General features: G+C 35.8%; 1 protein-coding gene across 4 annotated transcripts in view; it reads right to left on the minus strand.

The window, feature by feature from the left end:
* Positions 1-3,493: 3,493 nt before the first annotated feature.
* LOC122212687 (probable ubiquitin carboxyl-terminal hydrolase FAF-X) overlaps positions 3,494-13,900 on the minus strand; it is a 160,413-nt gene continuing 150,006 nt past the window's right edge. For 3 of the 4 annotated variants that reach the window (XM_042926655.1, XM_042926652.1, XM_042926653.1), the window contains exons 39-45: positions 10,631-10,816; positions 10,002-10,222; positions 9,827-9,915; positions 6,957-7,113; positions 6,561-6,821; positions 6,069-6,164; positions 3,494-5,042 (exon numbers count right to left, since the gene is read on the minus strand). In XM_042926655.1, the coding sequence (XP_042782589.1) occupies positions 4,905-5,042; positions 6,069-6,164; positions 6,561-6,821; positions 6,957-7,113; positions 9,827-9,915; positions 10,002-10,222; positions 10,631-10,816 (1,148 nt within the window). In that variant the 3' untranslated portion in view covers positions 3,494-4,904. The remainder of the gene's footprint in view (positions 5,043-6,068; positions 6,165-6,560; positions 6,822-6,956; positions 7,114-9,826; positions 9,916-10,001; positions 10,223-10,630; positions 10,817-13,900) is intronic. The other variant, XM_042926654.1, reaches the window with a different exon arrangement.

The following is a 13,900-nucleotide window of genomic DNA, read 5'->3' on the forward strand; positions in this document are numbered from 1 at the left end:
CATCTCTGGCCTGCTGCGCAAGATCTGAGGCATGCAGAAGCTGAGGACAACTCAGAAAATAAGGGTCTTTGGCCCAGGTGAATAGTAACAATCTCCCCCCACACCTCCCTCCCCAGTAGAAACAGCCAACACCAGACTGTGGTATTCCCTATCCTCTGGACCATGGGCCGTTTCTCTGCTCCTTCAGTTTTCTGTTTTTTGTTTTTACCACCTTGGTTTTCCAGTTTTTCATTTTTTATTATTATTAAACTGAAGGCACATTCTGTGTTTTTATATTGGCTCTGCATTGCAGCTCTTAGTAAAGCTAGGCTATGCCTTTGGTGCAGCTGAAAAATAAGTTTCAGTGGTATAAGAATATTTCCCATTTAAATTTTATACAACCATGGACAGTGAGTTGTTAAAATGTAGTACCTTCAAAATACAGACCCAAATTGGAAAGAATTAACCTTACTCTCCTCCTCTCTCATTTTTAAAACAATTTCATTGTTAAGTAATGCCTACATCTAACATGTGGCTCAAAATTACAACCTGCTGATGAAGACTTGCATGCTGAACAAATGAACCAGCCAGGTGCCCCTCCTTGGAGAGAACTTCTAAGCCGTATAGTGCCCTGCAAACAATGTGTTTACATAGGGAACCTGGAGTCATGCCAGACAACCTATGCTAAATGTGATTTACAAAGGGGTGTCTGCTCCATATGGTATTAGTTGACCTCTAGAGAGGCTGCAAATCATTTCGGCCATGTAAGTAGTCTACTATATCTAAGTGACTGAATCCCAATAAAAACTGGACAGTAAGGCTCAGATGAGCTTTGCTGCTCATGCAGTTCTGTGTGTACTCTGTGTGCACATTGCTGGGAGAAGTTAGTGCTGTCCACAACTCCAATGACAGAGGACAACAGCTTTATTTTTAAGTAGACTTCACGCACAACTCTCAGCTTGAACTTACAACCCTGAGATCATTATTTGTGCTGCGATCACTTAACTGACTGAGCCACCCAGGCACCCTGAGGACAAAAGCTTCATAATGTACTCTCCAAGACTGTGTCCCACATAAGTCTTCCCTTGGTGGGTATTAATCCATATCTTTTAATTGTAATACATCATAAATGAGGTTGTAAGAACTTTCAGTGAGTTGAGAGTCTTCATAGTGAATTATTAAATAATTGAATCCTAGGATGATTTTGGAACTGATACCTCTGTTGTCAGAAAAGATCAGCAAGAATAGCTCTCAATGAAACAACTGGTTTGGATAGAGGAAGAAGGCAGGAGTTAACGAACCTTTGATTTCTGGGAGATAACACAGCCACCCATGGAGTAGGATTACTGCTGCCGAGACATTGCTCACTAAAGGTAAAAGTTATCAGTGTAATTTAGAAATGGTCTGACTCAAGTCCTAGATTATTGGCTACTGGGTATTTAAGGAAATTTAAGATAGTAATAAATATAAAATTCTTGGTGTGTGGGGGCAGATTCTACTGCTAGATATGCAATGGGGGCATCTAGGTGGCTCAGTCAGTTAAGCACCCAACTTTGGCTCAGGTCATGATCTCAGGGATCATGACTTCGAGCCCTGCATCAGGCTCTGTCAGCCTGCTTTAGACTGTGTCTCTCTTTCTCTGCTCCTCCTCAACTCATGTGCTGTCTCTCACTCTCAAAAACAAACATTAAAAAAAATTTAAAGAACCAACTTGAATTTCATATGCTACAATTTTTCTCAACAAATGCAGATGTAATACAAAAAAAGATAGAAATATAATCTCTATGGTTTTAAATTTGCTAGTTACTACGAAAAACCTAAAAAAACAGACAAATTATATATAGTGGAAACAAATGTTCCCCTTTAATCCTAAGTTTATTTCTTAAAATGTTTTTTAAAAAGTTTATTTGAGAAATATAGAGACCGTGTGAGCAGGGGAGGGACAAAGAGAAAGGGAGATTTGGGAGAATCCCAAGCAGGCTCTGTACTGTCAACATAGAGCCCGACGTGGGGCCTGAACTCATGAAACTGTGAGATGAAACTCATGACCTTAGCTAAAACCAACAGTTGGACACTTAATCAACTGAAATACCCAGGCACACCTAATCACAAGTGTATTTTTTAGTTCAGGGGCACCTCAGTCAGTTGAGCATCTGACTCTCGATCTTTGCTCAGGTCATGATCTCATGATTCATGGGATTGAGGCCCTATGTTGGGCTCTACTCAGTGTGGACCCTACTTAGCATTCTGTGTCACATCCATGCTCATACTATCTCTGAAAATAAATAAATAAATAAAAAACCAAGTATGTATATTTCTTAGTTCAGCTCAATATAGGCTTTTTGTCAAAGAATTCCTTACTAATCCAACTGCAATACCATTGAACTGTGCTTGTTAATTTATAGAAATGAAGACTCTCTTCATATAGGCTTTTTGCAAAGAATTCCTTACTAATCCAACTGCAATACCATTGAACTGTGCTTGTTAATTTATAGAAATGAAGACTCTCTTCACGAACTTGCCCTGTCAAGTAAAATTTATTTATGATTTTTATGACTCAAAATCAGTATTTGTGTGGTCATTCATGGACATCCACAGAGCAGGAAAATTTTTTAGGTGCTTGATGTGAATGGTTTGAGATACAGCTAAACACAGCTGAAAATCTGCATCTGTATTTCAGCTACAGACTTTGGATCTATGGAGAGGCACATTCTGTTCTTTATGTTCGGTGGTAATTCTGTTTAAAAAATGGGAAAAGTGCTTAGCTCCCCAGTGGTCTTATGCCTTAAAGAGAAATCACAATTTATTTTATGTTGGAGAGAGAGAGAATATGTACATGAGCAGAAGACAAGATCAGAGACAGAGGAAGGAAGAAAATCCCAGGCAGTCTCCTTGCCCAGCAGAGCCTGACAAGGGGTATATGATCTCATCATGACTGTAAGGTCACGACCTGAGCCAAAATCAAGAGTCAGATGTGTAACCAACAGAGCCACCCAAGCGCCCAGAGAATTTAAATTTTAGTTAAGGATGCCTTATGAATGAGTTTTGGTGCTGTTGGCATTGAGTTCAGTGTTAATCAGCAGTATATATTAAATGAAGAATCTTTCAAGAGAAACACAAAACAAGGTTATGTACTGATAGGTTGATGAAACTGTAAGCACCAGTTTGCATGATTCTAACCCAGTATTTCTCTAAGGAACCTAGGTTCAGTATTTGTAAACTCAGTGTTCTTAGTGACTCCAGAGAAGACAACAACTGTAAACAATAAGAAATGACTACAAAAATGTGACAAAAGTAGAAGGCTGATTAATATTGGATTTTTTCAAAAGAAAAATAGTTTTTCTTTTCTCCAAATCCATAAAGAGCAAAGAAACAACCATTTTAAGCACAAAAACTCCATGTCTGAAATGCTGAATTCAGCATTATGCCAAGCTGTGCTATGCAAATAATTAATTTTAATGAAAGTATAATGCTTCAGAACAAAAGAATAATGAACAAAAACAAAGAAACAAAATTCTTCTTAAATCAAATTCTATTTGTGAATTCAGCAAAATAATTTCTATAAAACAAAACAGCAAAATATTTAAATAGTATAGGACACGCCATATCTGTTTGCAGGAATATTTGGTTTTTAGGCGGTTCCAAAATATTACACACATTCCAAAGTTACCAATTCTTTTTTAAATATAGTATTAACTCATGAGTTTTGAAGAATCCTGAAACAAATGTTCATTCTAAAATAGTATTTCAGAATTATATTAACCAGAAGTTTATGCTTTAATTAAACCCCACAACAATAAGAATTTTGGAATGGAAAAAGAACTGGGACAATTCTTGCTTTCAAGTAAAACTGTGACTGACCAGAAAACCAGCCAGGTATCTAGGTGCAGTGGTACTTCAAAATATTGTGGATTTCTGATGATGTCCAATTCAGTGGGGTTCTTTAGAAGTTTCACCTTATAAACTCTATCATAAAACAAAACAAGCACACAAAATACAGTTGTCTATTACGCTCCATACATTCTGGCATATTTGCGTATCTGTATATTTGTTTTAAAATTCCTATTATCAATACTTTCACATTGTTTATCCCATCCAGAGACTGAACTGTCAAACTTTAAACACAATGAATAAATGAGTAACTAAAAACCTCTGGTTTGTCACATTTCTCCTCTTGTTTTATATTTACTCTAGGTGTAACAAAACCTCTGGGTAACACAACTGTCACTTTGGAGAAACTGCTGTATACTGGTAATTTTGCTTTTTATTGGCTACACAAACTTAGTGTGAGGCCATGCTAAATGTTAAAGCATAATTATAGCTTTAAACTGAATTAACCTGAATAAAAAGGTAATGAGAAATATCCAGAAACAATGTTACATCACCAATTTTTCCACATCACCCACATATTTCAAAGGTTACCAATCAGCCTTATATAGCTCTAGTAACTAAGAATTAACAAGAAACCAATGGGGTGTGATTGATAACGGATGGGCTGTTTTATAGAATGTTTTTGTTTTTCTTCTTTTTTTTTTGGTAAAGAATTTGATCCAACTGCCATGAAGCAGACAATACTGAATGCAGAATGCAACAGACGTAACAAGAAAATTGTTTTTTTGTAGATCTTTAACTCTTCATCAAAAAAAAATTTTCTCGGTTAAGAATTAACAGTCAAACATTAATATACTATATACATCTTTGCCATTTACAGATTAGTGTCAGCCATTTAATACAAAACACTATACACTTTCCCCTGCAGGTGGCTTATATATATTGACGGAAAATTTCTGCAAATGACAGTGAATACAATCTCCGCTCTATATTGAACAGCTTCTCTAGTTTTGAATAATAGCCAGACACAGAAAAAGTTTGGATAATAAGGCCTGAGTGCATGGTCTTAAAGGAAGCAGTTAATGATAGGCATTTTACTGATCCTTCATTTGAGATGAGGGTACTTCTTCATTGCCTTCATAATTTTCTTGTGTGCGCTGGCCAGTTTTTTGATGGTTGTTCAAGTGATGTGCTGCTGGCCCTGTATATGGCTGTCCATGCACATGATTATTCTGAGAGGGTGAAAAAGACTTGCATGTCAAACTTTTCACATACTAAAATTAAAAATCATGGGCTAAAGTTTGTCTAAAAGTAGACACATCTCTTCTAGGGACTTATCTTTTAAAAACAGTCATGTAATAGTTACAAAATAACCTACAAATCAACACTGATATTGTAAGGAATGTAAGCATAATATGATAAACTGTTTTGAAAATGTGACTTCATGATAAAATTTGATTCTATATTCACAAAGGAGGTATTTTAAAAGTGTTTATGACCCAAATGCTACACCTAAAAGAACTGGTTCTCTGAGAGTATTCCCTAGACCAGCAGCAACAGCATCACCTGGAAACTTCTTTGGAATGTAAAGTCCCACCTTTAATGAATCAGAAATCCTAGAGGCACGGAACTTAGCAACCTGTTTTAAAAAGCACCTTTATAGGATTCTGAGGCATATAAATATAAGAACCACTGCCTTAAAAGGCCTCAATTAGTCATGTTTGTGGTTTAAACCACAATCTTTCCAGAAAGATTTGTCCAAATTCTTGTTTCTGAATGAAGGTTTCCTTACGGATATTTCTTGTCAGAAATCTATCATTTTTCCAGTGACTCATTTATTGAAATCTGTCTAACTGCTGATTTTAAGAACATCGTTACTGCACCTGAACACTGGGGCAAAAGTAACCAAGACATTCGCGTCTTAACATTTCTTCTGATAGTTATTAATTTAATGTTAACAAAATTTATGTTAATGTGAAATGTCACACACTTAAATTAACTATTGCAATTAGTAGAAGAGGGCTATGTGACAAGGAAAAATACCATGAGGACAGACTGAAACATGCTGCAACATGACCTCAACTCTAACCACCCTTCCTCTGATCATCTTGGCAAAGCTATTCTAGATAATCACTTTATTACTTCATACTCACAACCAATAATTTATAAAATATTTAAGAAAAATAATTAAATCCTCTTTAGATAAAGTAAAATAATTTGGTGAATAAAAATGAAAACAAAAAACACAAAAAAGTCACCTGTTGACAGTGAGATCCAGATGGATGAGGATATAATGGAGTATCTTCTGGTAGAGATGACTCATGCTCATCTGGGGCATCTTGGTCATCTGGCTCCTAATTTTAAATATTTAGAAATTAATAATTTGATTATGAAAGCAACTTTAATTTATTTTAATCTCTTTCTGGAAAAAATTTCTTAAAAATCCACAAGGCTGACCTCATTAACATTTTTTCATTTAAAGCAAATACAATAATTAACAGAGGAAAAAAACAGACTTTCCTATACACACACACACACACACACACACACACACACACACACACACACACACACACATATAGATTTTGTTTTTTGATAATTTCACAGAAATACCTCCAAAAAATTCTAGCAAAGAATAAACTCCTTTGATTACTAAAAAACAAATCAAGCAACAAGACATTAAAGTCAACAAAATAACAATACAAATTTTTTAATACAATGAACCCTGGCCTATAAAAATAAAAAATTACTTTTCTTTCTTCCATTTTTATCTGCTGCCCATTGGTGGCTTTTTTTACCTCCTCTGGACAGAGTTCACAAGCTTTTGCAAGTGTCATCCTTGCACTATGTGATCTTTCTAAGAAATAACCATTTGATGTTTCATTGCTTTGCACTGGAGGAGACCAATTATTATAAGCATATTGAGGATTGCCAGTGTATGGTCTTCTTTCAAGTTCATCTCCAAGCCATTCCACTGCCCAGGTCCACTTTCTTTTAAGATCTCCATTACCCTTCAAAAGAAATAAAACTGTGTGAAAAAATTTAGAATAATTTTCAATGAACTTAAATTTCAAGTCCAAATTTTCACAAGTCTTTTAAGGCAGTCTTTTACAGATTACTACGTGATTTAAGAAAAAAATTCTCACCTGTAATATTTGGTAAGCAATGGGACAATTGCTAAAGAGTGCTACCATACATTTTATACATTGGTATGCTCTTTTTTGATAGTGATTCTTAGAGCGCTGGATTGTATCAAACAAACCATCTCGATCATCTGGGATTCCTTTAAGCGCATTATGAATTCTAAAAAGAACCAGATATAAAAATTTATAATATCTACTAGCTAACACTGTGCCTACCATCATTCAATACATGTTTTGATGTAAGCATCTAACCTATTTACTTCTAGAGTTACTTACCTGAGTATGCAGCATTATAAATAAACCCACTTAATAAATGAGAAAATAAGTACAGAATTCAGCTTACCTAATGTCATAAAGCTAGGAAGTTGGGAAGATTGCTAAATTGTGACCTGAGTCTGAGGTCTCACCCAAATTACTGTCAATCCAAAATTATTTTGCTATCTCACAATTTAAGTGCATTATCAGTGGTAAATTAAGGATATCAATATTACATTATTTTTGTTAAAGTTAACTATAACTATGTCTGCATGACTGCTTCACTTGAGAAATTTACTCTGGAGTTAGATCATTTTTAAAATTTATTTTATTATTTACTTATTATTATTATTATTTTTTTTTTTTTGAGAGAAAGAAAGAGCGCACAAGCAAGGGTGAGGGGAGCAGAGTGAGAGAATCTTTTTTTTTTTTTTTTAAGTGTATGTGTTGGGGTGCCTCAGTTGGTTAAACGTCTAACTTTCTCTCAGGTTATGATCTCATGGCTGGTGAGTCTGAGCCTCATGCCGGGCTCTCTCCTGACAGCTCACAGACTAGAGCCTGCTTCAGATTTTGTCTCTAAATTTTTTTTGTACATTCATTTATATTTGTAAGGAGAGACAGGACAGAGACAGAGCATGAGCCGGGAAGGAGCAGAGAGAGAGGGAGACACAGAATGTGAAGCTGGCTCCAGGCTCTGAGCTGTCAGCACAGAGCCCAATGAAAGGTTCGAACTCATGAACGTTGAGACCATGACCTGAGGTGAAGTCAGATGCTTAACTGGTATTTATTTTTAAGAAGAGAGAGGGTGTGTGTGTGAGAGCAAGTGGGGAGATGAGCAGGGAGAGAATCCCAAACCGCATTCTGTGCTTAAACCCATGGCCCTGGCTGGGATCATGACCTGAGCTAAAACCAGGAGTAGTACAATCAACTGACTGAGTCACCCAGGTGCCCCCAGATAATTTTTTTCTAAGACTGCAGATTCCAGTGACTATGCAAGTGGAAGTAATCTGACAGTACAAAATGAACCTGAAATCTACGCCATTAAAATATATGCACAGTGGATAAAGCAATCTTTTTGGCAAGAGTCAACTTGGATGACTAGTGATTTCAATGCAGTTCTAACCAAATCTCAGTATAACATTTTATACAGCCACTTATTTCTTGTTCTTCTCAAAAACAAACTAAAAATTATTTATGGGCAAACAGATGCCTTATTTCTTGTCATGGAGGACCTAGACTAGAAAATTCTCCTTTTCATCATTTATTTTACTTATTTACTTATTTTACGTCATTATATTCCAAATCAAAAACAATTTTTTGGTATTGTGACTTTCTAAAGTTTATTTATGTAGGTAATATCTACCCTCATTGTGGGGCTTGAACTCAGAACCCAAATATCAAGAGTTGCATTCCAAGCCACACCACCATTACTTCAACTGTTTATTATACACAACTAATCCATATTGTGTTTGTCCTGTTGTCTTGGCACAATAGTAGACACTTTGTAAATATCACCTATTGCTTAGTGAATAAACTAAAACTAATGTTCATTAAATGAAACATTATGGCTCATAATAAAAATACTTTACTGATTTCTTCACAAAGCCCACTATTTTATGTATTAATCCAGAATTTATACTTTTACTGTATTTGCTTGGATGAAACAAGATGGCTGAGTAGGATTCATGTGTCTAAAGCATACATAAGAATACACACAGTAAACTAAGTTCTTTACACTAAAAGTAAAAATTACATCCCATTAAAATAAGCATCTTATAAAATTTCAAACTCCCAGGGTGCCTTGGTGCCTCAATTGGTTAAGCATCTGACTCTTGGCTTCAGCTCAGGTCCTGATCTCACAGTTTCGTGAGTTTGAGCCCCACATTGGGGTCTGTGCTGACAGTATGATGGAGCCTGCTTGGGATTCTGTCTCCCTGTCTGTGCCTCCCCGACTTGTGTTGTCTTAGTCTCTCTCTCAAAATAAATAAATAAACTCAAAAAAAAAAAATAAGTCAAATTTCCTCATGATACTGAAATAGGTACTGAGTAATAAATGACTGTAGGTTGGAGCTTGTTATACTTTTATCTCACGGTGACTGAGATAATGGCATTTAAACATTAACTGATTTGTTTGGAATCTATGATAGTGAATTAGGTTACATAACAATTTTAAAGTTGTCTGAAATTGAATCTTAAATTCAAGATTGTAGTGATTAAGTACTACAAATTTATTAAAAAGTGTAAGGTTATTTTGAGGTTTTTCTTTCACTGTTATGACTAGTGGGTGACAATTTGTTGTATTTGTTTCATTAAAGAAACCATGCTAAAATAATGCCAGTGGGGAGAAAAGCAGGCATCACCTGGCAGAACTGGGGACCCAATTCTAAATCATCACTTGTAGACTGAATTTTATGGCAAAGAACAAAGACAGGAATTTGGAGAAAAAGTCCTTATATAAAGACTTGTTAGTATGAAAATTTTAGTTCTAAAAAGTTACCACTTATAAAATATAAACAGAGCTTTAAGAAGTAAAAATGTATTTGGCTGCTAGCAATTTCAGTTATTTTTAGAATCTAAAAAAAACGTAAGTATTCTGGTAGCAAAAAGTATGTATCTACCTGTGAGTCTGCCAAGAATCTTCAATAAGTAAGATCTGCAAAAGTAAATCCAAGTATGGCCGAAGTTCGTAAGTGTATGAATATGCAACCTAAAACAATAAAACATAGCTGAGTTCCTAATTTAAGGGAATCATGAATCAAGTTATGGACATATCAATATTTATTTTCCATTAACCTGCCAGAGAAGTTCACTGAGGACAGTGGATGAGAACTGAGGATTCTCCCAGCAGCAAAAACGAAGCAATTTGATGGTTTCCTCTGAGTTACTGCAGTCTTCAATAATTTTCTTCACATAACTTGTTCTCACAAATAAAAGGTCTGCCACATTCTGCTGAATTGGCATTATAGGCTGTGATAAATTAGGATCACCAAAAGGATTGGGAAGAGGGGGATTACCTAGAATAGATTTGTCATCAATGAAAAGCCAATAAACTTCTATACAAAATTAAGATACTGAATTTTTTTACATGAAAAACTGATTATAAATTAACTTTCCTAAGCTCAACAAAACATTCATTAAAACGATCAGATATATACCAAGATGGGAAGATGCAAAAAACCATGTTTTTTTACCAAGTTAAAATTCTGAAGTAACCATTTCATAAATAAGGCATTTATCACATTAGGGAGTAAATTTTCAAAAAATCTTCTAACACATGGAACAACTTAATGGTTTAAAAACATAGAAGAATGGACCTTCAGACTCTTACTTCATTTTTATAAATATTCAGAATTTTAATTAAGTACTATAGTAGCCTACCATTAATTTTAAATCATTGTATAGAATAAAACATTTTACTTTACCATTGATTGAAGACTGCATTCTTGATGAGACATTGCAACAGCGGATCAGCTGAGACACTACTGAGTATAACTTGCCCAATTCAGCATACTGATATTTGATTGGAGGACCTGGTCCTTCATCTAAAGATACCAGCATGAATGTAGCAGGTACACTCAATTTCAAAAGCTGTGTCTTTTCTGCCATACCTATAAAAAAAAGGGAGAAGAATAATGTGCAGGAGAAATAAAGAGACAAAAAACAATAAGAATGGCAAGTACTGAACTAATAAAAAATAATATACTTGCTTATAATTTTTATGATTAAAGCTCATTGTGTAAGCTGAAGAAGTGCAGACTGCATAACTGCTGAAAGTACATTGATTTAGTTTATTCTAACTGTGAAATTGTGGCATTTTGATTACACTGAGCTCTAAGGTAGTATACTGTTTGGGGCCTAGATAGCAACTCTCATCAACATATGGTAAAGTGATAAAGACAGAAACAAAATTAAATGAGAAATTAAATTTCTTGGGGCACCTGGGTGGCTCAGGCCATGATATCACAGTCCGTGAATTCAAGCCCCATGTCAGGCTCTGTGCTGACAGCTCAGAGCCTGGAGCCTGCTTTGGATTCGGTGTCTCCCTCTCTCTGCCCCTCCCCCACTCATACTCTGTATCTCTCTCCCTCTCTCTCCTTCTCTTCCCTCTCTCTCCCTCTCTCTCTCTCTCTCACTGTCTCTCAAAAATAAATGTATTAAAAAAATAAAAAAAAAATTAGCCTTCCCAAATGGGTTCCTCCTTTTAGGTTTCCTCTGGGCAAATGGCACTATTATACCTTGGTCTTTTTTTTTTTTTTTTTTTAAAGATTTTCATTTTTTTAAGTAATCTCTTATACCCTATATGTGACTGTAACTCCCACACCAAGATCAAGAGTCACATGGTCTACTCATGGAGCCAGCCAGGCACACCTACATAATGGTTTTAAACATCTCTTCTCTGGTCAAATATCCAACCTTCAAGTTCTGATTTTCTTATAATGAACTTCTAAATCTGTCCATGTCCATGTTCTAAATCTAAATCTGTCCAGTCTATATATAAAGCAGCAATGATCTTCTCAGCTTATAGATCACTGTTTTACAATGTTCTGCTCCACTGTAATCCAGTTTTCACTGCAACCTTAATTTTTTTAAATGTTTATTTCTTGAGACAGAGCACGAGCAGGGGAGGGGCAGACAGACAGGGAGACACAATCTGAAGCAGGTTCTATAGAGACTGACAGGGGTCTTAAACTCATGAACAGTGAGATCATGACCTGAGCCAAAGTTGGATGCTTAACTGCCTGAGCCACCCAGGCACCCCTAGTCAGGGTAATCTTTCTAAGGTAAAGATTAATTAAGTAGGCCCTCCTTATTTTCAAGGATTATGTTCCAAGACTTCTAGTGGGTTCCTAAAGCCTAGTTCACTACTACTAGTAGTGAACCCTATATATGTTAACTTTTCCCTATACTCACATGCCTACTTTGTAAATTAGACATGGTGATTAACACCAAAAACAATAAAATAGAATTATAACATAATGTAGTAAATTATATGGATGTGATCTCTTTCTCTCAAAATCATCTTATTGTGCTGTACTCACCATTCTTGTGATGATGTAAATGAGATGATAAAAATGCCTGTGTAATGAGAACTAGCAAGGTGTATCATGCTGTGATATAGTGTTAGGCTACAACTGACCTTCTGACAGTACCTCAAGGCGGGGGCGGACTATATGCTTCCAGACCATGGTTGACTGTGTACATATTGAAACCACACAGAGCAAACTGGAGAAGCAGTCTACTGGTGGTCTACTATGGTATAATGGCTTTCAATGTCCTCAATCAACTATAGACTTTCTCACAAGACTTGTCAGAAGACCATGGGGTTACAGTATCTTACTAATTCCTTCTTCTACCTCATATCTTTCACCAATTGAAGTCAGTATTGATTACTGAAATACTCACATGTTTGATTACAGGGTGATGCTGGAGACCTTACTGAGAAAGTCAAATGTGTGGCAAATGAACTGTTTTACCTTGCTAAAATCCAAAAAAAATTGAACCCTAAGCTACATCTGGCTTTAATGACTTAATGCTAATATTTATCAATCCATATATTTATGGAAATAAAGATTATACTACGGAACAATAATAAATGACTTGTGACCAACTGTTTAAAATATGATTTCTGTGAGGGCTTAAATTTGATAGTTTTGTATTAAAAACAGGAATAAAAACAAGAATTTATTTTTTAAATGTCATATTTTTGAGAGAAAGAGAGTGCATGCATGCATATAAGCGGGAGAGGGACAGAAAGAGAGGGGACAAAGGATCCAAAGCAGGCTCTGCACTCACAGCAGTGAGTCTGATGAGGGGCATGAACTCACAAACTGTGAGATGGTGACCTGAGCTGAACTTGGATGCTTAACCAACTGATCCACCCAGGTGCCCCAATACTGCAAAACTTTTAACTAGACTACATCTGAAAACATTAGTAATTTTGAGCTATTGATGCATCAACACCTGAATAACTAACATTGCAATTTTATGCTTGTAAATGCAACATAGTTACTTTTTCTCTTTTCTCTCTCTCTCTCTCTCTTTTTTTTGAGAGTGGGAGGGGCAGAGAGGGAAAGAAAGAGAGGGAATCTCAAGGAGGTTCCATACCCAGCATGGATCCAATGTAGGGCTTGATCTTAGGACTGTGAAATCAAGATCTGTGCCTAAATCAAGAGCTGGGTACTTGGGACACCTGAGTTGCTCAGTTGATTGAGCATCTGACTTTGGCTCAGGCCATGATCTCACAATTTGTGAGTTCAAGCCCCACATCAGCCCCATCTCTGTCAGTACAGAGCCTGCTTCAGATCCTCTGTCCCATCCCTGTTTGTGCCTGGCTCATACTCTAACATAAACATTAAAAATAACAAAAAACAAAACAAAAACAAGTTGGATACTTAATTGACTGAGTCAACCAGGTGCCACTATCTTTCTCCTCTTAATAAATGTGACCTAAAAGAATACAGAAAATTTTAGAAAATTTCTTATAAATTTCTTGACGATCCTTCCATTTAGAAAACATGTTTACCGTGAAAAAGGCCCTCATCACCAGAATTTTATAATCTAGTTGTTGAGTAGCAAGACTAGACTTAAAAACAAATCAAAACAAAAATGCAATGAGCATCAGAGTATAATAAAACATACACCATAATATTTTAGGTAAGCACTCTGGAGCCACTGAGAAGAAATGAAGAGAA

This window comes from Panthera leo, chromosome Y, assembly GCF_018350215.1.
Source record: "Panthera leo isolate Ple1 chromosome Y, P.leo_Ple1_pat1.1, whole genome shotgun sequence".
NCBI lineage: Eukaryota > Metazoa > Chordata > Mammalia > Carnivora > Felidae > Panthera > Panthera leo.